Raw genomic sequence first — 27,184 nt, forward strand, 5'->3', positions numbered from 1 at the left:
AAGACTGACTCTCAGAATATGTGTATGTGTATGTCTTTGGTACCCTTGGTGTTTTTACAGGCCTATAGAATATACACCCAGCCATGTTTGTTCTTTCCATTGATGTGACATCAAAGGCTCCTAGAGAAAAAAATAAAGCCCCTGGAATCTAAGTAACCACTCTGAACTGTTCTGTTTTCTTGATACGTTGCAATAGATTCTCCCACCAGAATCCTGAGTAGTTTATAATCTTGATGAAGGACACTAATTACAACAGCATGAAAGATAAGGTAGCATAAGACCTTGCTCCTAGATGTTGTTCAAAGGAAGTACTGTTGTGAAGCATTTAGATAGGTTAGGAAGAGTCTGCTGAGGAGGTGAAATTTGGAAGAAATAATTGACAGCCTAGTAGAGGTAAGAAGAGAGAGCATTTTATGTCTATTAATATAAATCTAATTCTATAAGTAGGGAATTGAAAGGCAAGAGGACAAAAACAAATAGAATATATGGACAAAAGGATGTCTGTTAAATTAGAAGACAGGGATTAGTAAAAGTAATATTCAGATTATAGGTGAAAGCAACTTTACCATTTTATTTAAGCCATTTTAAACTCTATAAAAATTATTTAAAATGTTTTCCAATAAAATAATTTCTGCATGTGCAAATAGTTAGGTAGTTTATAGTATTAAATACTGTAAAATATAAATTTATGCTCAAAATACAAGATTATCGATTACATTTAATATTTGCAGATAGTTTAATTTTTGCCTAATGTCTATACTAACAGTGATTACAAGCAAATACTGAATAAATATATAGCTATAAAACACTTTTGAAGAAAAACGTGTAGTTGTATAACTCCCAAAGCTTGTTATAAGTACATTTTTTCATTTATTTTAAAAAATTCTCAAGTTAACACAACACAATAATAATTAATATTAATAATAATAACAATAATAAAAGAACCATCTAAGAGATTTACTATTCTGAATTAGAAATAATAGGTATGGCAGGGTTATTTCTGACAGGAGAAATGTCTTTAGTTGTAGTTGTCTGGCTGAGTTGGAGCCAATAATGGAGACCATTTGCCTTCAAAGTGGTTATTCTTTCCTAACCCTGACTATATCTGTAAAAGTGGCATTTCTCAAAAGAGGTCCAAGGTTAAAATTCCATGTAAAAGGTGCCTACAAGACAATTCTAAGTAAACTTGATGCACTGACCAATGTTATTATACGAACTAACCTTTTCTGAAATGAAAATAAAATCCAACATCAATACCAAGGGAAGCAAATATATGTTTATATATTGATCACCTGTGACTAGTGGTAAATTTAAATACTGGACTAGATAGAGTAAACTTCACAAAAGAATTTGAGGAGAATATAACACACTCCATATTCAAAAGGGAAATACACAAGTTTAAATAGAGCTGTTTTTGTCTTTTTATTTTTAAACCTAATTCCATTATTTGAAAATTGAATAAGTGTGTTTTTCACATCATGTTGCTTCATGGGCTTCTTGCTCAATAGACTGTGAGCCCACCTGGGGGAGGTGTGCCTATTCTTCTTAAAATGTAATTCCTTAGACTCATAAATTTCACACAACATTTATTTTAGTTTGCACTGATTTGGGAAAATAAAAGGTACTAGAAAAAAGGATTTCCATGGTGTTCAGTTTTTTGCTTGACTTGCTTTGTTTCCATGTGGACCAGTCCAAGTTAGATATATTATTTTATGGAAACCAAATAGCTCCATTTACACATACATATACATTCTACCCAGGTGCATGTCAGTGTCACTTAATAGGATTGACGCATATGTAGGGGCTGCCTCACACCCTGTAATGACTCTACATATAAATATGACAAAATATAATATTTACTCCTCCCTTCAGATTCATGGGATTTAATACAGAAATCCATACTTCTCTCACTTGCTATATAAACACTCTGTCAGTGAGCAAAGAAAAAAATTAAATAATAAATTAATTTGATTAACTCCAAATTTGTCCAAGTATGTGGCCTCATATTTATTTACCTAGAAATAATTTTAAAGAAATATGAAAAATATGGTCATGAATCTAGAACTGCTAAATGGATTCACTCAAATGCCTTCCCGAACATACTAGGTGGCTTCCATCTCTCTACATAAAATGAGTATAGTATGCAGAATTATTTCTCTTACAGAAGAAATAACAAGTTATGATTTCATTTAATAAAGAATAAACTACATCCTCCATGGATGATTTCGGAACTTTTAGATACTTGTCTTCAACTTTGATTTTAAGGACTCAATGAAATGTTAAAGGCAACACAAGTTTCCATAAATATAATTCAACCAGCTTGTGATAACAAAGGCAGAAGGGAGTATTTTAAACTCTTAGAAGTTGGTATGCTTGGCACATACAAACTACTCTCATATCCTATGGCTATTAGGCATGGAAACTTTCTATGGAATATCCATTACTCATTCTCTCTGCTCTAACACATAGCCTGTCAGAAAAATGGCAGGGAGGGGGGCAGGGGAGTATGCAGAGGAAGCCAAACTTAAAAAGCAGGAAAAGGCAGAGACAAGTAAATTCGTTGAAGATTTACACCTTGTTTTTGATGCCTTATTTCATTTAATTTTCCCTGACTTATTAAATTAGCAAATATACTAGACTCAAGAGGAAAACACATGAGGACAAACAGAAAACAACAAAACAAAGCAGTGCAGATCTCTGTGACTTGGACAATAGCTCTTACTCAGTCCTGGTGTTTGAGTAGCTGAATGAACTGTGGTCTGTTTTTCATTATTCTCCATCTGGAGCTGTTGCTCGCTTTGTTCAGCAATTTCTGGTCATTTGGGCCTGACGGTGACTGTTTTGTTTTATGTTGCCATATTATACAGAATGAAAGCTGCCGCAGCCACCACCCAAGAAAGAACAATCTTGAAAACGAGAGATTATGTTAAAAGAGTTCCCCGTGACCCCTTCCGGAATAGAGAATGAGTGTGTTTATCTGGGCTTGTCTACTGTACCTAACTTACTGGGCATGGGTGGGATACTGGATGGAACAAAATCCTTTTTTTAGATGCTAAGAGTCTAGAATTGGGTTAATATAACAAGGTTAATTTCAATGCCTTTTCTTTTCATGTCTGAGGAGACTAGTGCATGTACTTTCTCATACTCTACTAAACACTGACTTGCATTTACTATGCTACATGTTCAACAGTTCATGAACAAATGAATTCATATTATATCTTTAAAAATGACATAAATTAATCCTGTCTTCATAATATATGGTTTTAGCTGCATATTTCTTAGTCTGGAGGCAAAGTTGCAAATGATTCAAAAGCAAGCATCTTGGAGAAGACCAAATCTAATTTGTGTTCTCCAATGACAGCAATACTCTGAGTGATTTTGTTTGAAAAAGCCGCTTAAACACCCTTTCCATTTCTTTCCTTCAGAAAGCAATTGTCAAGAAGAACTCAACTTCTGCCTATTATTTAAAGAAGCATTCTCTTCTAATCCATTGCTATTTTCATCTAATATTTAACAAATACAAAGAAATATAAGGTCATGTCTTACTCAGGTTTTATAGAGAGAACGAAAATATAAAATACAATTGAAATTAGCTCAATTTTTCCAAGAGTTGTTTGGCTTCTTTTTTTTTTCTTGAAAAGACAAAAAAAAACTGGCTTAGAGAAATGTAAAGTTAATAATAATCTATCGCTTATATTCTTACAACTTCAACACAGACCTTTTATTTTACTTATATTGCCAGTATTTTATACAACAGCCAACATTAAGTGTTTTTTAACATCATTCACGTATTAACTCATCTAATCATCAAGTCAGGCTCTTATATTATAATCGTTTTATAGATGGAGAAACTGAGACACCCAACAAAGTTGAGTAATTTATCACAGGTCACACAGATACTAAATGGAGAGACGGTGTTCAAACCAGAGAGTCTGGCTCCATCACAGATATAATCATAAGCAATACTGACTTTGAAATATTTACATAGCTCCATATTTATTGTGCCTGTTATTTTAGATTCTTCCATATTCATTTAACTTTCTATAATACACATTTTCATAGCTCGACATCGTTTAGTTGTGTCACCGTAGTGGCTATATAATATTGCATGTGTTCCATAAGCTAGAATTGAGATATTTCCTAAATTTGTTCTAATATAGAGAATGAAAGAGTGCTAAGAATGTGCATATATACACATTTAAAAACATGTTAGAATAAAATATTTGGAACAACATTCTCAGTGGAATTATTAATATCAACAGTATGTCCTTTATTGTTTTTTCCATATTGACTTTTTTTTAAAGACTACCAATTTAACATTGCATGAATGAAGAATGAATGGCTGGACCAGTTTCACAGAAACCAGCATTTGGTGGCCTGCATGCTATGCTTGCTTCATGAGTGGATATAAACTATCACAGCAAATTGTTTTAATCTGTATGTTTTCAATCTTTTACCCGACTTGCCCTGAGGGTACTCCTTAGTAGACCTCTCAAGTGTTTTTTTTTTTTCTTTCTTTTTTTTTTTTTTATCCCATCAATATTTTTTAAAGAAATAGAACAACAACAACAACAAAAATCATCAAATTTGTATGGAAGCACAAAAGACTCCGAATGGCCAAAACAATCCTGAAGAAAAAGAAGACTAGAAGTATCACTCTGCCTGATACTTATACTATTATACTACAAAAAGACAATAATCGAGCATTTTTTTGTTTGTTTGTATTTTTCCCCACCATCCCTTCACCCACTGGACTTAAATGGGAGTCCTTTTTGCTCCTAACTCCATATGGCTTGCCTCCTACCTAAAATCTCCAATTTAGAATCTCACAACATGCAATTTTGTAACCAATGAATCTTCATTTTCACTATTGTCTGCAGACCACTGATATCATTCTTATTTCTCCACAAATACTTTCTGGATCAGTCGCTTTTTCCAATACTACTCCTGCTTTAATTCTTGACTATTTCCATTAATATTTAGATGATTGTTTTATTGCCTTATCTTATCAGTACTTTGAACCCCTCAGTGATGCTATATTTTCCTCCTAACCTCAGCAACTTGCTCCCAGGGTCATCATCAGTAACTATAAATAATTTTCATAAATGTAAGTGCTGTCTCTTCTCAATCGTATGTAGTTTCTACTCATGATCATTTCAAGGGCCATTTTTTTACTGAAAAGAAATACTCTACATAAGACCCTGAATATCATTAAAATAGTATTTTCTCCAAAGCCTGAAAGTGACAGTAGTACCAAGTGCTTACATTTAGTACCTCCCTCAAGTGCTTGATGACAGTTTTGATTCAGAGTCACTATTGCTATCCATAGGCACCAAATGCCGAAGCCAGAAAAGGGAACCAGTGGCTTCATTTAAGTGTAATGACCACATGATCACCCCTGCCTTCTTCACACTACCCTCAAGACAAAAGATCTAACAGCCCTTTGCACTCTCGTAAAGTCATCTTTAGACGTATTCTTATTAAATGATTTTTCTAGGTGGTTCCATAGTCCCTTGCTCTTTCCCTTCTCTCCTTCCTTTCTTCCTTTCTTCCTTTCTTCCTTTCTTTCTTCCTTCCTTCCTTCCTTCCTTCCTTCCTTCCTTTCTGACTCCCTTTCTTCCCCCCTTCCTTCCCTCCTTTTCCTCCCTCTGTATCTATCAGTGTATTTTATGTTTGAGACAAGTGATCTCCAAACTACTCCTAAAATCTATATTACCATGCATAAAAATATTTTGGAGCAGCAAACCCAATATTAACATATTTATTTGTTCAAAACATGCATTTGCATAATTTTATCCTTATATATACATTATAAACACACAGAAACTTGATATAAAACAAAGAAGAAAAATATATTCTAATATTTTCTTCTAAGATCCCCAATAGACAGTTATACATTTTCCCTGCAAGACCCCGCTTTAAAGATGTTTTGTAGATTATATAAGTCCTGTCTTCATTGAGTTTAAAAGTCTCTTTGGAGAGAGAGAGAGAAAAATAAATAAGCAGTTACAAGGAAATATGGATAGGAGTGTCAGGAGTTGAGGTGAGAATATCCACAGCCCTTGTCCATATCAGCACCCATACTGATAAGAGATAACTGCTTATGGCAACTCTGACAACCCATTTCAGTTACATCTGTTACTCTTCAAACCTCACAAGTACACAAAAATACAGTTTTCAAGTAAGCAATTTATACTTTTGTTGCCACAAATGTCGTACAGTGGTAAGGGACACCTGCACTCTTGAGCAAAACTTTGCATAGCGAATGATCCCTTCATATAGATCACTCCAATTATCAGACGTCATAAGATCTACTGAGGTTCACAGGTGTCACTTGCCTGTGAAGCCTGTGTACATCTGATGAGTGCTCAATCAATATTATTGGCTGCTTGAGTTAGATGCCTCAGTTTTCCCTGGTTGTTCTTATAGATATTTTTACCCAGAGGTTTTGGAAATAGGCCAGACATGTCTAGAAGGAATAGAATTAGCATTCTAATGCTTCTAACATACTATGTGCTTCCCACAGGCCAGGAGTAAAGAGTATCCCCTAGTCAAGGGCCAGCTTTGTTCTTACATATTCTCCAAGATTCAGTTTTCAGCTGCCTACCCTCATGAACTCCACCTCGTTCCCCTTCCATAGTTATCTTTGGTGTAACCATCTATTCCCTTGATTTCAGTCACCATCTGCAGCTCTGAGCTGTCTTGTACCTTCCTCTTTGACATCTCCCATGTGGATGCTATGCCCAGGCCTCTAACTCAGCATGTCCCATACACAACTCATCGTCTTCCCCACAAAACCTAAAACTACTATTTCTGGACTTTTTTCCCTCAGTAAATGGCACAGCCACCTTCCCCAATCATGAAAGCTGAACATGTAGGCTTCGTTTTATATATCCCTTTCTTTTGCTTTTATAGAGAATGTTCAATTTTACCTTTGAAACATTCAAGGTGACCCCCTTTCCATTTCTCCAACAGAGCCTGGGTGACTTTCCTTATTTTCCTCTTGATCTATGGATTTCAAATCTACATTGCTTTTTTTCTGCCTCTAGTTTCTCCCCTTTGCAATTTGATTTCACTCACCTTTGCCAGAATAACTTTTCTAAAGCATGGATAGAATTATATTGTGTCTGCTCAAAAAAATTTTAAGGGTTTCATACAGAATTAAGTTCAAAATATCCAGAATAACTTTTTTAGTCTCCAAAATTGATCCTTTCCTTCTTTCTACTAATATCCTTACCTGTGCATTTTTCTATTCCAGATATGTCGGTCTAATCAATTACATTCCGAAATTCTTTCGCTTGAACACCAACCTTTCCCAAGCTGATCCATTCTGCCTTGGTTTTATAAACTTAATTCCCCAAAAAAGAATCTCTATATTCTTCTCCCACAGTATTTTGTGGATACTCCTCTTAGAGATATCTCTGTTGTATTCTCACAGATATTAGACTGATACACTGTTCTATACTGATATACTGTTTGAATGATATCATTCAAATCAGACAACCCAAAGTTGTTAGGAGGCAATTCCTAATAATTTTATTAAAATTAGATTCCTGTTTTAGTTGATGGTTTCGTTTCCAACTAGAAATTGAGCTATTAGATGACAGAAATGATGTCTTATTATTTTTTATCTTGAATATCTAGTATATTCGCAAGATTGTAGGAGACATGAAATATTTTTTTTTAATTGCTGAGTTAAATCTGACTGCCATTACCCAAATAGGCTAGGATATATTTGTAATGTATGAGTATTCATTCTTAAAATTTAAGTACATTATATTTATATGTGAAATAGAGGAAGTGTTAAGAACGATCTTGGCTCTACCCTGCTTCCTAATGTCAGTATTTTTAAAAAGATTGGATTAAAGGAACAACAAAGGACATGTTACAAGAAGCCTTCCAACTTTCCAGGAAGAACTGTATAAGAGAGGCCATAGAGATTTCACAAATAATTTAATGCAACCCTTAAAAAAAGTATGGGATTTTGAGACATGAAGAAACAAGAGCCACAGATATAGTCAAATAACTTCAGAAATATTTCCTCACCCTCCAAAAAAAAAAAAAAAACGGTGCCTTAATAAGTTACTAATACTGAGATTCTATAAGGTGCTTATAGCTGAAGCTTACAGACATTGGACCTATCAGTAAATTCATTCCTAGTCAACAAATGTGGCTAAAGCTTTAAAGAACAGATAAATTAAAATGTGTTTTGCATGGGGAAGTTTTCCCCAGAGTTCCTCATTTTTATATAGGAAATCAATTTGCATCACTGATGATATCATTCAAATCAGACAACCCAAAGTTGTTAGGAGGCAATTCAGTTTTTTGCTGAAGCAATTTGATACTTGCTCTAATTTGTGATTTTCATTTTGTTTGTTAATGAAAAAAAATAATGAGCAACACTACTAGAAATATAACTCATCAAAGCCTCAGCGTTATTAAAGACATTTGCCATATACTGTACATTGTGGTCACTGTGCAGTGGGTGCCTGGACCTCTGCCTTGGAGGAGCAATCAATTGAACAGCATGGGCAAGAGCTCAGGGCGCAGATGCCATTACACCTACCTTTGCACTGATTTGTGTTTTTGTCCAGAATTGCCTTTGTGGATACAATTTTCCCATATCTGAAAGAGAGGGGAAAAGATCCGTGTTATTGTAGCCCAATGAAGACACTTAAAACATCTTAATGAGCATGGATGTACACACAATTGAGCAGGAATAAACCACGAAAATAAGTTCTGAACTCCCATTTCACACCTGGATGATCTCTTTTCAAGGGTTCTTCTCTATAACTCGAGAATGTGCTTTCCCTATGTAATACTGGGTTGAGCCTTCAAAAATAAAACTGTCAGACTATCATAAGTGTTGGAAAGGGGATTGCATGTGATTGTGATCAAAGTAAATCACATTCTGTGGCTTCGTGGAAAAAAGCACAGACTTCAGTGCCAGGCTGAACAGGGCTTGCATCCAGCTCTGGCACTTACCTAGTGTTATAACCCTGGAGCAGTTTAACAGAACTTCTCCAAACCAGTTTTTTTCAGGCGTAAAAATGAGAATTGTAATAATCACTTTTCAGGATTTGGGAGTGGGTTAAATTGAAATGCTGACATTTCCTATCAGTGCTCTTAGGATAAATAGAAATATATTTATTTATTTTGCTATAAGGATATATATTATACTATAAGTTATTTGAAGATAAGGACTGAGTTTTGTATTCTCAATGCCTGCCACCAAAGATAATAGAAGTTCAATAAATGCTTGCTATAAATAAATAAATGATACAGGTTATCCAACGGTAGTTCATCTACAACAAAATTCCTACCATGAATATCTATATACATCATAAATGCATGCATTATTTTATCATCTCTTGCAGAAAACATAGTTTAGGCTTTTATTTTTTTTAAGATGGGTAATATGGGGAAAAACAATCTCTTGGAGCTCATTTCTTGAGTTTGAAATGATGGGACTTAAGATGATTTCTAAAACCCTGTTCTTCAGGATTCCACGAAGGATGCTTCTAAATCAACATAACAGCCTGGAGAAATTATAATGAAAACTTAAGTGTCAAGTGTATGAACAACTCACATTATATTCAAGATTTCAGCCATTGTCACAAAATATTTGACAAGTTTTCTTTTAATACTATGTTCCTAAGTGTAAAATATATGACAAATATTAAACATTCCATGTATTAATGAACTAAGCTCCCTATCATCAATGTTTCTTTTACATTTATAATCACCTTTTCTTAAATTTGGTACAGTGCTTAACTATCACATCATGCTGCCTCTAAAATAGAGAAGCTACATATAGCAAATCTTCTAATTCAATAAACCTTCATTTCTTTGGGAATCCAGATGTTATACTCCATGGCAATGCAGAGTAGTAGTTAAAAGAATATAGTATGACAACTAACTGCCACGGCTCAAATCTCAATTCAGCCCTGGTATATTTGGTTGGCTAAATCTTATGTGGCCTTTGCATAATTTTGTCTTCTACAATAATATAAATCTATTTATTTAAATATTAATTTAGATTATTTAAATTTATACACATCTCTTTATAAATGCATACAATGATAATAATAGTCTCTACCTTATAGGGGTATTGTGAGGATTAAATAGGATTTATCCAAATTGCTGATAACTTGGCTGCCATAAAATAAGTGCTCATTAAATATTTGCTCTTCTTGAAATTACTCTCTTCCTGTTATCGACTATATAAAAAAGTGTCCAGTCTTTGGCATTCTCTAAGGTAGATAAGAAGTGAAAAGAGGTAATAAAGTTACCTTCCCAAATGACAGCTTACAACATTACTACTTAGACTGTCAAAATCTTCCACTAAGAAATTTGGCAGGTAAAGTTATTTGTTAAAAATTAATTTATATTTATGATTTATATTGTTACTTTTAATGTTAGAGATTCTATTAACTATGTCCTCACTGTACTTAAATACCAATAGGTTCAAATACCAATAGGTTCAAAGCTTTTTTTGGTTGGTTTAGTACTACTAAAATGTCTACTACCTCATGCCTATTATCATCCTAGCCCAATCCCTCCAAAATTCCTCACTCCCCACCTTTTCCATTCCCCCAAAATGCACATAGTCTCTCTTTCAAGTTCTATTTTATCCCGAGTTTCTCTTTTAGGATAATAATAAGTAAAATAATATCATATTTGAACAGTCTTTTCAATTGACAATAGTTCAAGGTACCTATCATCCTACCAGTTAACTACCGTAACGTTTGTTAAATTTTGGCTACTCAGGTAAGTAAACATTTACAAAATTATAAATTTCTTACAGTAGAAAAGAAACGGTAGAGAAAGGGAACATTTGCTGAAACTTTTTTTCCCACACAAAGCACCATTAATACAGTATGAGAGAAGTAAAAATCAGAGAAAGAAAAATAATTTAGAATATTTATAATCATCTCACATCAGACACACACTCTGAAGACAAAAAATCCTTCTTAATTGATTGCTAAAGCTATTCTTGAATTTTTTATATAAGTACCTTCTAAATTAAAATTTAGCTCTGTCCTTTAAAGAGGAAATTAAAAATTATTAAATCTCATAGTGAATTACATCTCACAATGAAATTTTTAACCTATGGTGTGTGTATATTGTCCTATTATATCAATATTACAAGCAAGTCTTTTTCTTTATTAAGTGTAGTATAAGTAAAAAATGGCTATCATTTTTTTACAGCAAAAAAATGAAATGCTTTCTTGTGGAAAACACTGGTAAATATTTAAGTAAATGACATTTTTCTTAAAAAAATAATTTTATTTCCCAGAGAGTATTACAATATCATTACAAATAAAAAAATTAGACACACACATACACACATGTGTCAAAAAATAACTTGTACTATTTCTTGATTTCCCTATTCCTAAGTACACTCTAGACAAGACTTTCAAATGGTACAGAATCACAAAACAAAAAAAAAACACAACTTAGAGTACTTGACTCAACCTCTGCCCTGACCAAAGGTGTAGGAATTTCATTCTTTGGCTCAGTTACAACATTCTGCATTAACAATTATTTTGCAAAGCTAGAATATGCTTTAAACAGCAAAAGAAGGTATTTAATGGGCCATTGGTTCCAATTCATGTCTAAACTCATGATGACAAACAGGTACTTTATGCATGACTGGTACTGTATTCTCCATGCTCTGCAAAGTCAACAACTGATGTAGGTAAATAAAGTTTAGACTTTATTTTTTTAATTACCCTAAACCACAATAAACACAAAATCTACCAATATAACATACCTCTGAAGAGTTATATTAATCTCTTTTCCTGATATTTTATTAAAATATTCTAATAGACTAGAGTGAAAACTACTATACAGATTAAAGGTACATTTTTACACACTTCAAAAGAAAAAAAATATTATTTTTCAGAGGTAAAAGGTATTCCTTAAACTTAAATTATCTCACTTATTTACTCTTCTCCTTGTTAGGATTTAGATCAAGACTTTAAGTGTTTAGAAAGTTTTCCTTTATGCCACCCATGAATAGAAAGCAAAATCTGATATTAAAGAAAAGTATGTGACCAAATTACTGATTGATGCCTGGAAATAGACACCTGAGCCCTGTGCCTCCTGGCTCCAGAAGCGTTCAGACAAATCTGATTCACTTTTCTATGCTTTCATTTCCTACAGCTAGAGGAGATAAAATATCATCCACAATCGGCTTCCTTGGGGGTTTCAACTTCTTGGGGGAAACAAATAAATGAAGTGAACATATTTTATACCATAATTCTTTCCATATGGACATTTCGTACCTTCTGTAGCCAATGTAAGAAGCATCTAATACAGAATTGCTAGGACACTTTTCAACATAAAAATATGCAACTTCACATTATATCTACATATTCATCAGCTATCCTAAATATCCACACAGTCTGCAAATATGACTAGGTCCCAAATAATATTTTATTTATATTTTAAGAGTACTCTGTAAAACAGTTAGCCAATCTATAATAATTATCCACTTATATTTTGAGTTTTCATAACTGAGTTTTATAAATTTATGTGTTATCTACCAACTCTTTAAGATACTTTTACCCTAGCTTGTTAACACAAGTTTTACCTTACACCTTTAAAAAAAAAAAAAAAAGTTCATTTTTTCTGGCATTTATTATACAGCATCTGAGTCAAACTATATTTGTTGATACACATGCTTATTCCACATACAAGCCTAATTTAAACTAACGGCATCTTTTATTTTCCAAAGTTGAAGAGAAAATAGAGCTCTTATGGGCCTACTCGTCATGAATTATGAAGACATCAAATTGATGGGATCTTTCTATACAGAATTTATTTTTAAATCCTTTTGCTGAGTCACCCACTGTGTATATTAATTCAAAAAATACAGGCAGAGACTGAAAGTAGAGTCTCCGCAGTCAATTAACTCCCAACTAACTCATTACTCACATGCCTTTTATATTGATACCAGACTAGAAAAAGGTATTATATTTATTTAACGGATGAAATATTTTCCTTTTAGAAAATGTGGTTGTTCGCCTACTTCTAGATGGCTCATTCATTCTCTGGTATTCGGAGATGCTAATGTGAAGGCCAAATAAAATGTCTCTTCTAGGTACACTGAGCCTGAGAACTGCCAGTTTGTGATGGTAGCACTTATGACTTCCAGCTGCCCTTCTCTTTCTAAATAATATATGTCCTTCAAGGGTAAACTGCATGTTCTGACTTCCACGTCCACCAGCTATTGTGCTCACAGCCTGAATAAAATTGCCTAGCATTGATTTCTCAGGGGTCTATATAATGTTTTATGCTTTTCTGATTAACCTCAAAATATCCAGTATAGAATTTGATGCATAGTAAACCTCTATAAAACACTGTTTATTTTAAGTAATTTTTATGGACCAGAAAAATTCTGCAGTTCAGAAATACCAAATGATTTGACTACATTTATATGCATTTATATACATGTATGTATATATATTCATATATGTGTATATATATACCATTAATTAAGCACTTGCTATGTGCTAGTCACTACACAGAGCACATTATATATCTTATTCCAAATTCTCACAACTACCTAGTAAGTTGATATTATCATTCTTGTTTTTAAGATGAAAAGTTAAAGTTAGATTTACTAAGTTACCTGCTCAAGTTGGCACAGCAATTGAGATATATTGCCTATATTTAAACTCAGGTGCATTTGGCTACAAAATCCATAGTCTTTCCTTGATATCACACTGTCCTTAATGCCTGGATCAAAGCCAGTCCCCTGGCCAGTCATGGGGCCACAAAAACATCTGTAAGTCTTTTGTATACATTGGACATCATTAGTCCTCTAAAAGGCAGGAAAATGACCACCATTCATTGGAAATAATGTAGCCAGACATTTATTACTGACTGTTAGAACTCGCTTCCAAAAAACTCATTCCTTAAGGAAGCTTATGACTTCACAACATTTAGCACATTCCAGTACATCTGTGAATCTAACATCAATTGCATGCATAATGGAAAACATCACTTCACAGCACAATTTACATTTGCTGTTTGGAGAAGACATCAAAACTCAGATTCCGAAAATCCTAACATGATTGATTGCCTCCATAGTAGTAACAGAAAACTGCATCAAATGCCCAGCACATGTGATCATTTGGAGGGACCTATTTCAGGAGCAGTGGAATTCGGCTGTTTAGAGAACACTCTTGGTTTTCATTTTACCCCCAGTACCAAAGTCCATAATCAGGTCCTCAAATAAGTCTCGTGATGTTGCTATTAAAGTAGTAGTTCCCAATCCTGATGTGGACCACTTAGTACTTTCATTCTGATTTCCTCCCAAATTTTCTTTGTTGCTACCCTCATTTTCCTCATCCCAGCTCAACTGACATTTTCTGTTTTCCTCAAGCAGCTCATTTCAATGCTGCTTATGATCCAACAGGGCAATGATCATATCTCTATTAGAGAGTATATTGTGTCATCAACTGTATTAATGATAAAAATGTAATATTTTATCAAAACTGTATTGTAATATATTTTACCTTTTTAAATTCTAATATTGAGGATGAGTTCTTAAAGGGTAAGGCATAGATCTTATTTATTTTATATCCCTGGCCTTACACACAGGGCTCACTCAATGAATGTTTGTTGCAAGAATGAAGAAATGAGTGAATGCAGTATATCACACCTCTCACCAGACAAGATAATCGGGATGGCAATAAGAGTCAAGTATATCTAAGCCCAGATATATCTCTCACTTTGCAACATGGTAAAGTACATATCCTCATGATAATGATACATCTCTTTTTATGTCTTACATTGAGCACATTTACTTCATTTCATTCAAAAGAGAATGAGCTATAAAATCACTCAAGAGCCAAACTAAGAATTAGTTTTAAAATCTTTACCATAATTTTTTAATGCATTATATTATTTTAAATCTAAAAAGACACTAAAGGAAAAAAATACTGGCATAAAATACTAAAAAGAGAATTTTCCTACATAGCAGCTGTTCCAAGCTTTTTAATGAATACTCAGTTTTTACTATTGGTATGAGGAAGTGCCTAATGCAATGAACTCAATAGCTTATTTCCCAGAGAGATCTGTATGTAAAAGAATGATAGTTTTGGGCTGTCTGTGGAATCTTTCTGAACTTCATAACATTTAAAAAAAATTCTGTAATTAAATAATACAAGAATACCACTGCTTCATTTAAAAGAATTCGAAATCACAATGAGAAAATCAGAAAAAAAAAAAGATGTATAACATAGAAAGAAGTAGTCTAATGAAGGTAATTTTCAGTTTTCAAAAGCTCACATATACAAAAAGCAGAAAAGATGAAAATCAAGCCCAATTTTAATTTAAATTAATCTTCTTAATCCCCAAAATATATAAAACAAAGTACCCGAATAGATGAGAACACAGCCATTTTTGTCGGCACATTGATTTCTTTGCATTAAGTTTTGAGAAATGTTGGATAAAACTGCTCTGTCACCCCAAAAGATTCAGTCCTTGCATAGCAGGAAGCCCACTGGCCAAATGGATATTCAAATTATTCATGTTAACACAAATCACTGATGCAGTCCAAGTACCTTTGTGCAGATATTTGTTTTATAGATTCTGTATTATCCATAATGCTTTTAAAATTATATGTAAAATATATATATGAGAAGACAATAAAAGATTGCATTTTAAGCATTCTAGTTCAATAATAATCTTATAATAGATAGTCAAAAACTGTAGTTGCTGGGTTGATGCTCAATCTTTCTATTACCTAATGGTCAGAAAATTCAGGCTGATGTTATAAATAGATTCTGAAAAACATAATTAAGAAAGTGAGTACATTGCAAAATTCATGCAATGCTGTCTCATCTTAATTATCAGTGACTTCTGGTTCATTTGCCTTCACCCATTCAACTATGACTGCAGGTGTACACAGATACACACCCCCACATCCCTTTGTGCATTTCTTTCATTCCACTGGGAAAAATGTTTTGCATGACAAAGAACACACCTATCACACTTTTTCAGTCTGTACCATTTGGGAAAGTCATGGGCTAAAGGAAAAATTCAAGAAAAAATCATGCTTCCCACATGCAAGGAAGATTACCAAGTCTTCTTATGAATTCTTTTTACCTAATGCACTCTTATCTAATAAGACTTGAATATAGGATCTTTAAGTTCCACTACAATGCTCATTATGATGCTCTCAGTATAACGTAATATCTATACTATCACAACTGTCTCATTTTCATACTTTCTTGAAATACCTGACTATGAGTCTTGTGTTTAAGCACAGATCATGTCCCATAATACTTAAGGAGACACTCCATGGTTTATATAATTTTATGGAGCAAAGAGTATGCACACCTAGTGGAAACACAATAAACATTTGATGATGTGGTAGTGTTCCTCCAGGAAAGATAAAACCAGTTATTCATAACTGTGGTGCAAATAAGAAATGAAGAAGAAACGTTAATCACTTCCTGACGAGTGCATTGTGATTAATTATTCCTCTTATTTTATGTATTTACTTATACCTTAATAGTCCATTACAGACACTATTCACACCAAAATTAATTCTACATTATCATTACATCATATGTATAATATACTCAACTGGGTTGCAATTCATTTTAGTAAAAAAAAAAAAAAATCTAAGGTCACTTTATATAACATATTTATACTATATCTGCTAGGGTTGACAGTAAGCAGTTTCTCTTTCTAGTCTCTATTCTCATCATTCCCCAATGTGAACCCTGAAATCCAACCAAAATTGATTACTGGAAGTTTCCAGACTGTTCCCTGATACAATGCAATTCCATCAGCCAAAACTTTTCTTTCTTTCTTCCTGCCTCTGTACTCACAGCTTCCTTTGCCTCATATCAGTTTGTCTCCTCCAGGAAGATTTCACACATCATCTTTATTTTAGCTGAATTAAGAGCATCCCCTCTCTTAAGGTGCCCAATGCTACCTCCATCATAGCACCCTCCCCACTGTACGAGAAGCAGAGATTTATTTCTGACAGCTACTTGAGAACAGATCTGCTTTCCTTTGTGTCACCCAGACATTACACAGAAGACAGCAGAGAATAGTTGTTCAATAAAAGTTGTAGAAAGACAACAATGAGGATGTTAATTCCTATGTAAATAATTAGCTTAAAAGGAAACTTAAACTTGAAACTTTTTTTCTTAGACTCACAACATATAAAATTACTAGAGAAGCCGTTTCTTTTTCCTTGTATTAAAAGTTTATAAGGATGTTCATCAACAGTCTAAAACTGGAAACAACCCAATGACCAACAATAATAAAATGGATAAATATATTGGGTTTATTCAAATACTATACACAATGGGAATTCACCCACAGATAAGATGTAACAACAGTAAATTCTGTTCAAGAGGTGGCCTCTGTTTACTTGTCTTAAAGCTAACCACTGGTAAACCAAAGTAAAAGTTGTTATGTTTAAATGATATGTACTTTTCATATGTCATGGGAACATAATTGGTTCCACTTTCCTTTATATTAAAATATAATGAAAAGCCACATTTCATACCCATAAAATTAAATTTCTATTAACAGCCTTCAGCCCACTCCTCACCTGAGAGCTGACATTTTAATAAGTAGATTATTTTTTTTTCCATTATAGAGAGAATATATCTCATAAAATCAGATTTGGAAAATATGGAAAAAATTAGAAAAAATTATTTATAATCTTACTACACAAACACTTGTTATGTTGGTTAATTTCTTTTTCGAAATACTATTTTTCTTGTTTATGCTTTCACATAATCATACTACTAACATAATTTTGCATCTAGCACTAACGTTTTTAAGGCCTTTCTACACGTTTTAAGTATAAGCAATACAAAAATCAATGTACTTACATAAAAGTTCTTTCAGTACTATTAGAAAATGTTAACTCTATAAGCCACACACATAAACAAGCTGGTATGAAAAATCTAGTGATAATCATTGGGTGGTTTATAATTTACACACTTATAAAGGAATATTTATTATTACTTAATTAATTAACTAATTACCTTATTTTTTGTGAATAGTTACCAATACCAAAGAATGTCCTCAGAAAGGTTCATCTACTGCATTTCTACTGCCTTTTTGTTTGTTTGTTTGTTTATAATATATCATCGACCCAGAGTATGTCAGCATATCAAGAAACTTCAAAAGGAGAAAGATGTGGGCAGCTGACACCTATCAATGTATATATCTACCGGCCATTTTAGAATTAGTATTGCTACAATTATCATTTGAAGTAACATTTAATGCTTTCTCCTGAAAATGACATGTTTCTTAAAAAGTAATATTAGAAAGCATGAGAGCTTTGTGTTTCTGAGAGTCTTTGAGTATGCGTACTTACAAAAAGGCCTCTTCCTCTAGTCTTTACAGCAGGGTCACTAAGAGAAAATAATTAATTTTTGCTTGAGAAATAACTAATATTTCTATTTAAAGTTGTCAACACACTGATTTGAATTTCCTATTATATGACAGGTGAGTATTTTAAAGTATTTACTATCAAATTCCATTTTAAAAACAGACATTTAAAAAATTTAAATATGCATCATTTTTCCATATCATTTTCTATGTTGTACTTAAAAGGTAAAAGTTTAGAGTTAGTCACGAAGTTTTTTAAACTTTAATTTGTTTATATCCAAACCTTGTCTTGCTTTATTTGTGTTATAATTTACTGTAATTCAGAATATTGAATTTATCACAATTCAAATTAAAATGAGTTTATTTTCTAACTTTAATTATATATTGAATTATATAATGATTTTATATAATAGATGCTTATTACTTTAAATTATATTTTATTTACATAAATATATTAGTATTTCTATAAGATGAATAATAAATATGTGAAATGTTATTTATAACATATGTAAAAGCCGTAAAAAATTTTTAGGGGAACACACATCACAGAGCTTAAGAAATAAATTATTGATTGTAATTCTGAAATATCTTGCTTGTCTCTCTTCAACTGCATTTTCTACACTTCTCTTCATAGAAAACCACCACTTCATGTTGAGAAAAAAAATATCCCTTGCTTTTCTCTATTATTTTATCATGTATATATGATATATACTGTTTAGTTTTGCTCATATTAGAACTTTACTTAAATGAATCATAGTTTACATATTTTACTTATTTTCACTTTACATTTTAAATCATGAATACAACCATATTGGTGCAAGGAGCTGTGATTCTTTCATTTTCACTGGGGTACAGTGTTCCTTTGAACAAATTACTTATAATTGGTTTATCAGAGCTGCTGTCTGTTTTCACTTAGGTTTATCCACACATATCCCTTTATTTTTGCCATGATAAACATTGCTATTACTAATCTTTTCATATCAATTTATCAATATAAATATGCAAGAGTTTTACTAGGCTATATCATCAGGATGGGGATAGCTGAAGCGTACAGAACACACGTTTCCCAAACTGGTGGATCGCCAACAGAATAGTTGTTCCTCCTCGATCTTACCGGTGTTTAATGTGGCAGACTTTTTAAACATTTTCCAAACTACTGAGTTTAAAATATCATCATTATCTGTGAGTAAGATGTTTAAGTTTTACAGATTACTAAACATTGCCTTAATAAAACTGGATGGACAAATCTAAATTAGGCGAAGTTTTTAGGCATGCCTTCCTGCTCTACAAGGAATCAATATACTGGAACTCTAGTAAGTTATGAACTAGTTCCAAAATATGATCTCATTTTTTAAAAGAAGAAAATGTAATGTTATGTCTCACTATGTCTCTATAATTCACCATGCTTTGAAGCTGAATCTTGAATGTGTGTATGTGTGTGTGTATCTGTCTGTCTGTCTTTAAATATAATACAGGCAAGGATAGCAACTGAAAATGACTAAAGGGCACTCGTGTTTACAAATACTTGGTTTTTAGAATGTTCTGACTCTAGATTATTTTAGTCAATTTGAGGCAATTTACATTAGGTCTGGAGAAGACTCTTCTAGCTTAGAAAACTGACTCCATACAAAATAAACTAGTAAAGAGAGTATTCAAATAATTCAAATAATAAGTATTTGACAGGCAAAATAAAACTATGTTTTCTAGTGTTACCATAGAGACAGAATTAGGAACTAAATTAAATGTTCCTCTTAATTCATTTCTCAAATATTACATAAGATATTCTAATACTTTATATACTGAAAGACCCCAAACCCAAGTCCTACAACTTCCACTATACCACCAAGTATTCAGGATCAGCCACGTAACTTACTTCAGGTTAGGTAAAGTCTACACAATGTTATTCCAAATGTAATGGCCAAATAAAAAGCTAAGGCTTTCTGGAGATGACATATGGGTATTGTGTGCAGTTTTCTAAACAAGCTTAAATTCTACCAAGCCACAAGCCTGCTGGGGGATCTGCCACCACAAAAGTGAGAAGACGTGCCGACCTTCTGGTCATCTCTTTTTCTTTTAAAGGATGGAAAATTTCAAGAACATAAACTATGCAGCATGTAGAGACTCTTAAGTTCATTTTAAACCTACAAAATCAACATGAGTAACCCAATTTATTGGATCTTTTATTATCCTGAAATCATTCTGCTGATACACACACACACACACACACACACACACACACACACACACACACACACACACATGTACACATATATGTATAAATATAATGTGTATATATACACATATAATACCAAAATATATATAAACATATTTCAGTATTATACACATAGGAGACCACATTAATGTAGAGAAATAAAATAGCTGAAGGTATAAAAGATGAGCTTTGGCTAAAAGGCAAAGAGATTAAGTATTATTTGTTCCTCTACTCTGATAAAATCCTAACAGGCCCTCAGTTCTTTAAGTTAATAGTATCATATCCATACATATGTCAGAGCCTTATTCTTCTAACCTAAAATTCTTCTACAGAAGATGTTACATGTTTAATTCTCATATTTATGACCTTGCTATTCAAAGTGCAGTCTGTGGAGCAATAGCAGACATTGCATTGTATGACAGAATTTGAGCAAAAGGCACTTTCATCTCATCTGAGGAATTCTGAAAATATGCAAGGAAAAGAAAAGCCTGTGTTAGAGAATGTGAGAACTATTCAGAAATTTAATTATATGTTTTCATGTGGCCTAAAATGTCTCATAGCCTTTGGTCAAACAATTTTAGAGTAATCTAGTTGAAATGGGATCTGTCTTATCAAGTCTAAATCATTGCCAGTCTTATGTAAATAAAGACTTAGAGATACAGAGCCAAATTTTACTGGCACCCTGTATCAGTATTAGTAAATACAATGGTAATAAGACAATTAAGCAAACATTCCAACTGCATAGTTAAAATTACAGTGCAATTATTATCTAAATCAAAGATTAAAGAAAAAAATAAGGTCGACCATGTCTGTATGTAAACAGTGCTTAATTTGGTATTGTGCTGAGCACCATGTGTATGCGCCTTGTGTCTAACAAGCCGTTCAGTCTTCTACTTTCTTAAGTAGGTTTTACTGTTAAATTATGTCTAGAATTAACCAACATGCCAGTACACCATGATATTAATCTCCCAAGTATTCAATCACTTAACAATACCATCATTATTCTGGAGAACTCTGCTTGTTCACTGTTTGTTCATGGTTTCAGATGTTTCATTAAGAGTAATTTTATTTCAAAAGAATTCAAAAGCTGTGCATGTGTGACTGCATGATCTAAAAAAAATTTTTAAAAGTCAAGTATTTAATGTTCCAAAAGGAGGACAAAATAATAATAATAATAACAACCAAACAATCACTAGGTCTGCAAACTCAAAATGATTTTTTTCTTTTTTTAAATTAAAGCATTCTAGAGGGTTCGTGGATAGGGCACTTAAAAGGAGAATGTGAAATGAAGCGCAGGAGGCTGAATTCTGCTTTTCAGAGAGAAATCATCAGCTTCCAGGTATGTGTTTTATCAGTTGCCGTAATTCAACTGTGGCTGCAATACTGTTGTAGTCCCTTCCTCTCACATATCTATAGTCCTTAATTGGCATTGGTGTGCAGAAAATGAGCATAATCACTGGATCAGAAATGGCCTTCTCTTCAGACTACTGGTTTTTATATTTCATTAAAAGTGTTTCTCAAGAGGCATTCATATTGAATTTTGACTTCCAGAATGACCACAAAGGAACAGTTACAGGCAGTGAGTAAGGTCCTGCAGTGGAGTCACGCTGATTCTTGAATTATATCCAAAAGTCGTGAGCCCAGTCTTTCCAGGACCTGCTGCTTACACAGCTGTTTAGATGGCCCAGGGCAAACAAAAATGACCAAACCTTTTCCTCCTAGTCGATTCTACCATAATATGCCCAGACCCAAATTAGGATGAAATTAAAGAAACAAATAACAAAGCAAATAGGTAATGTACCCTTCAAGTGATTTCAGAATCTGCATGGCTAAAAGAATACTCAGGGAAACATAACTTTAAAAAGTCAATAATACGAACTAGTTGCTTTGAAAAAATAATCTTCTGAATAGCAAGGACTTCTATCTTTGAAAACACCTTCATGTAAAATGCTTTTACATAAAGTATTCCAATTAAAGAGATTTTTCACCAAAATCTGAACCTATAAACTAAAATATATGTTTCTGAAAGGCCTTCAGGCTCAGGTGGCTCACTAGAAATGCAGGAAAAAATGTTTCAAAGGAAATACACATTCCCCTGTATTTTGGTCCCAAATCAAAAAGCCTTTTAAAAAGATAAATGGAGACCACCCAACAGGCCAGAGATAATAGAAGCTATTTCTCTGGAGAAACATATTAATTATTTATTATTAATTATTTAAGTGCTATAGCATTCCCAGCTCTAAATATACACTGGTATGTTAGAAACAGTAAAATGTATTGCCTAAATACTAATGCCCAAACATTACACCAAGAAGCTGGCACGGTTATCACCAATAAATCCATTTGTTGACATTTACGTCTTTTATTCACATGACTTCTATTGTGGCTTTCCAAAAAGTAGGAAAAAGAAACTGCCAGATTTACATTTTCTACTCGCTATCTTTAAAATGGCTTGTGCCACCTTCATCATTCTTTTAGAGAAATGAGATTGAGCTAGATAGGTAAATGAAGGTGTTTGTCATTGTCATGTTTATTATTTGCTATTCATTTATGTGTTATATAACTATATATCTGGCTTCTCCTATGCTCCAATCATTGTAATGAGAATACAGAGATGAATCAGTCATGAGTTCTGTCCCCAGAGTGCTTACCAACTAAAGTAGGATCACAGTCCTGAAAATAAACCAGTGTTTGTTATACCAAGAGGCTATGATTGAAATATAAAGAATGACACATCATAAGGGAAAAACGGCAAGCATGGGTACATCTAGGCTGGGAGTTAGGGATAGAGCGAGTGTGAACAGAGAAAGTCAAGTATCATAGGCTTCCCAGAGGAAGTAGAACTTGAGTTGAATCTCAAAGAAGTGCTTTTTTTTCCTGATGAGCAATGTTTAACTCATGACATTCATCGATAGCCTTGTGGACCTTAGTAGTCATAGAGAGCTCAATCCATCAGCCAAACATTTCTTTGGTGCCTGTTAAGTGCAGCAAGTGCCATAGAAGATTTTTTTTTTTTTTTTTTTCCAAAGAAAGGTTTCAAGACAAGGTCCTGGCTTTAAACTACTTCTTTCTCACTGAGAGTAACCATGGCTTGAACGACTCATTTGAAAGCCTAGCCAGGCTGATAATCTGGTCCTCGCTTCAAACTCAAATTTGATATTTTATAGGAGAGGCTAGGAGTGCTGGGAAGCAGAGAAGGAGAGCAACTTTCCGAGTACTGACTTGACCAAATAGTTCTTTTGACAATCTTAAACAAAAACACTCCATAGTTGGCCATTCACCTACCTTAGAAGGGAGCTTAGAAACCATCCATTGTTTTTCATGCTCCTTGTGTCCTCACCTCCTGTCTCCCATCTTCACTGGCTGTAACCACGGACTTTCCTGGTTTTCTTCATCTTCTTATATTTCTTTGTATATTAGAAACCCTTAGAACCACAGGTAGTAGTCAGGCTGACTTTCCACCGAATTGTGGTCCATTTTCTCACAAGTTATTTAAGGGTTGCAGGTATCCAAGAAGCAAAAAGCTCACTACAGATCTTAAAGGACTCAAAGGCCTTCATTATGCCTTTCTCTGAGTTTCTCCACCTTTCCAGATTAAATCAGATACCTTTAATACATACTCTAATAATATTCTGAACTTTTGTTTCATAGCTTGCAGTGGTTTCATGTCCACCTCCCTTCGTTAGGCTGGAAGGTTCAGGAGACTTCATCATATCTCTACTGTTGCCCTTTGATATCCCAACACTTAACACTTCATCAGGCACTGTGTGGAAAATGTTTCACTGGTCAATGAGGAGACCTGGCTGGCAGGCAATTCAGAAGTATACATTGATAAGTGGGTCGTAAGGCGGGGGGAGGGAGGTGTAATCCAGTCACCTAAAATATAGATAAGGTGACAGGATACACTCTATTTTCTTATTTTGTTTAGTTAAGTTTCATGAGATGGTTTAATGTAGTGTGCAAATAGAAGAACCTTTTGAGAAATGGGTTAGGAAGTACAGGAGGGTGAAATACATAGTCTTCAATGCCAACTGTGGAGAACTGTTAGGTGATGGGGCATCCACTGCATACATAGAGCCCTGGACTGACACTGAGGGTTCTAGCTGTTGTCACCTGGAGTAGTGCCCCTCGGTGGACAGAGGGGATTTCTACTTTCACGCTGTTTTTAACTACCCACAAATATGCAATCCTGGATTTTGACAAGTGATCTTGTCATCTTTCTGTGACCAAAGGACTGCAAGAGAATCATGCTAATAGGACTGGCCACTGCTGGAAAAGGAGCAACAGTTTCTTCCTAGGCCTGGGAAGAAACGGAACTTGTCTATGGAGAATGATTCAAGAACCACACGTGTGGCTCTGAATTTCAACATACTAACCCCAATTATCTCAAAAGATAGATTCATACACTTTCAAGTTTTATGTTTGAAAGGCATTTCTCAGGAGTGCAGGGTTGGGGAGAAGTAGTATATTCACCATTTTTCTTTGCTAGTCTAAAGGTACATTGATATAGGTACATGTGCTCATTGGTTCTTTATCTCATCACCAATAAATATTCACACATGTGTGACTGTACCACATAGAAGCTCTGGAGACACACATCACTTAAATATCACTCTGTCATGGAAGCCTTTCTCCTCCTTTCCAGCTTAAATCAGATCCCTTTAAAATACACTCTCATAGTACTCTGCGCTTTTCTTCCATAGCTTTTAGTAATTTCATGTCCACCTCCCTTCATCAGACCTTAAGATTCAAAAGGACATCATCATACATCTACTGTTGCCCTTTGATATCCCAACACTTAACATGGCACCAATCACATAATAAACATTTAATAATTTTGTTGATGGGTGGCTGAAGGCTGTATCTAAAAAGCTGTAGCGATCAGAAAAAATAAAGTTTAATTTTGCAATCCCGGTCTTAGTTTTCTTAAGTCATTTTGTGTTTCTAAACAAAATAAGTAAAGAGCTTTTATCAACAAACTCAATCCTCCTAGCTTATAGATTTATCATTGTCAACAACCTAGCTGTGGTAGCAATCTATGAATACACATTTTACCAAAAATAGCTTTATTGATACTGCTAAAATAGGAGACACAGGGGTAAAGTAAGTGTTATCCATTCTAAGGGCTAGGTAACATTGGAAAATGCGGAACAATGGAATTATCCTAGAACTGACATTCAAGGAGCAACCAAGAAAAGTGAGATGCATCAGCTCTATATCTGGAGTCAGGCAACTGCCAATAATTTGGCCTAGACTGACCAGAAAGCTTAATAAATGGACAACAGAAATAAAGGAGAATATGGTATGCCACCCAATTAGGAAGACATGCATGATAGTGTAATGTAAGATAATGCACTATCAAGAAAAGTAGTCAGTGATTTATCACTAAATTTAAAATCGACAACAAGTTTAAATGAATAAACGGCATAGACTGAAGACAGTATATCTGAAAGAAGGGCTACAATCTGAAACTGATATTAATGCCACTGAGAAAAGATCTGCAGAGAAATGGGATTTAATCTGACAAATGAGGCTATAATTCAGGAATCTGATTAACAGTGGTAATTGGGACCCAATCTTCCATGAATGTAACTCTGTGTATCTTATCATTCACTTAAGTCATTTAGCCTCATAAGACTTTATCACCCCATTTTAAAGAGAAAGAAATAGAGACTGAGAAAATGAAGCAGCTTACCCAAAATTCACAAGGCTAATAAGTGGCAGATTTGAAATTAAAAAGGTAGACTCTCTTTTTATATTTAGGTTTCTTGTTGTTACAAAACAAAATATTAAAGATTCACAAATATTTCATAGAAAAGAATTTCAAAATATTAAAGATTCGGAAATAATGCATAGATCTCCTCCCCACAATTTTGTGATATTACCAACATGTACCCTTTTCTAATTTGTATCAAAGCTTTTTTTTTTTTTGGCAGTTGTTACAGTTTGTTAACACTTTTGTAATTGCGTGAAACTAGGGATGTTATTTTGTTGTTGTTGTTACTGTTATTGTCTGCACCATACAATAGTCATGGAGAGAAGGACTAATGGCACAGGAAGGCTGACGAAGACCTGGAAAGGTAAAACCAAGTGAGTTTTGGATTTCAAGAAGGGAGGTAAAAGGGCAGTAAAGGAAAAAGAAGGAGCGTGATGACAAAGCATAAGTTTCTGAAAGCAAAGATAGCTGTCGAGGGTGGGAAAAATCCCTCAAAATTGCAAGCATAATATACAGCAAAAGGGTTCTCGAAAGGAGACTTCGGGTTCTCCTATGATAAATCAAGGAGCACAAGAATAGCAAAAGAAGGGAAAACTGAAATGTTAAGGTGAAATAGCAATGAGATGACATCATCCAGACAGGCCATCTACTTGAAACTTCAAATGTCCAGATGGAAATGACAAACAGGAAGCAGAGTTTCTGGACTATTTTGCTTCGGGGTTTTCTGTGATGAAAAATCAGCTGAAGACTGGAGATGTTAGAATTGATGGGGTGATCATAAAAGAAAACTGAGACTACTGAGTGTAAGTTCCCCATCGAATAAATTAAGGACAGTTCAGGGAACTAAGAGGGTCCAGACACTCTCTAAAGTCATCTGA

General features: G+C 33.8%; 1 protein-coding gene across 2 annotated transcripts in view; it reads right to left on the bottom strand.

Annotated features, from left to right (window-relative positions):
• Positions 1–8,056: 8,056 nt before the first annotated feature.
• LOC120581630 (protein alan shepard-like) overlaps positions 8,057–27,184 on the bottom strand; it is a 745,620-nt gene continuing 726,492 nt past the window's right edge. For both annotated transcript variants that reach the window (XM_039836705.1, XM_039836706.1), the window contains exon 6: positions 8,057–8,625. In XM_039836705.1, the coding sequence (XP_039692639.1) occupies positions 8,472–8,625 (154 nt within the window). In that variant the 3' untranslated portion in view covers positions 8,057–8,471. The remainder of the gene's footprint in view (positions 8,626–27,184) is intronic.

The sequence above is a fragment of the Pteropus medius genome, unplaced genomic scaffold, assembly GCF_902729225.1.
Source record: "Pteropus medius unplaced genomic scaffold, Ma_sr-lr_union100, whole genome shotgun sequence".
In the NCBI taxonomy this organism is placed as follows: Eukaryota; Metazoa; Chordata; class Mammalia; order Chiroptera; family Pteropodidae; genus Pteropus; species Pteropus medius.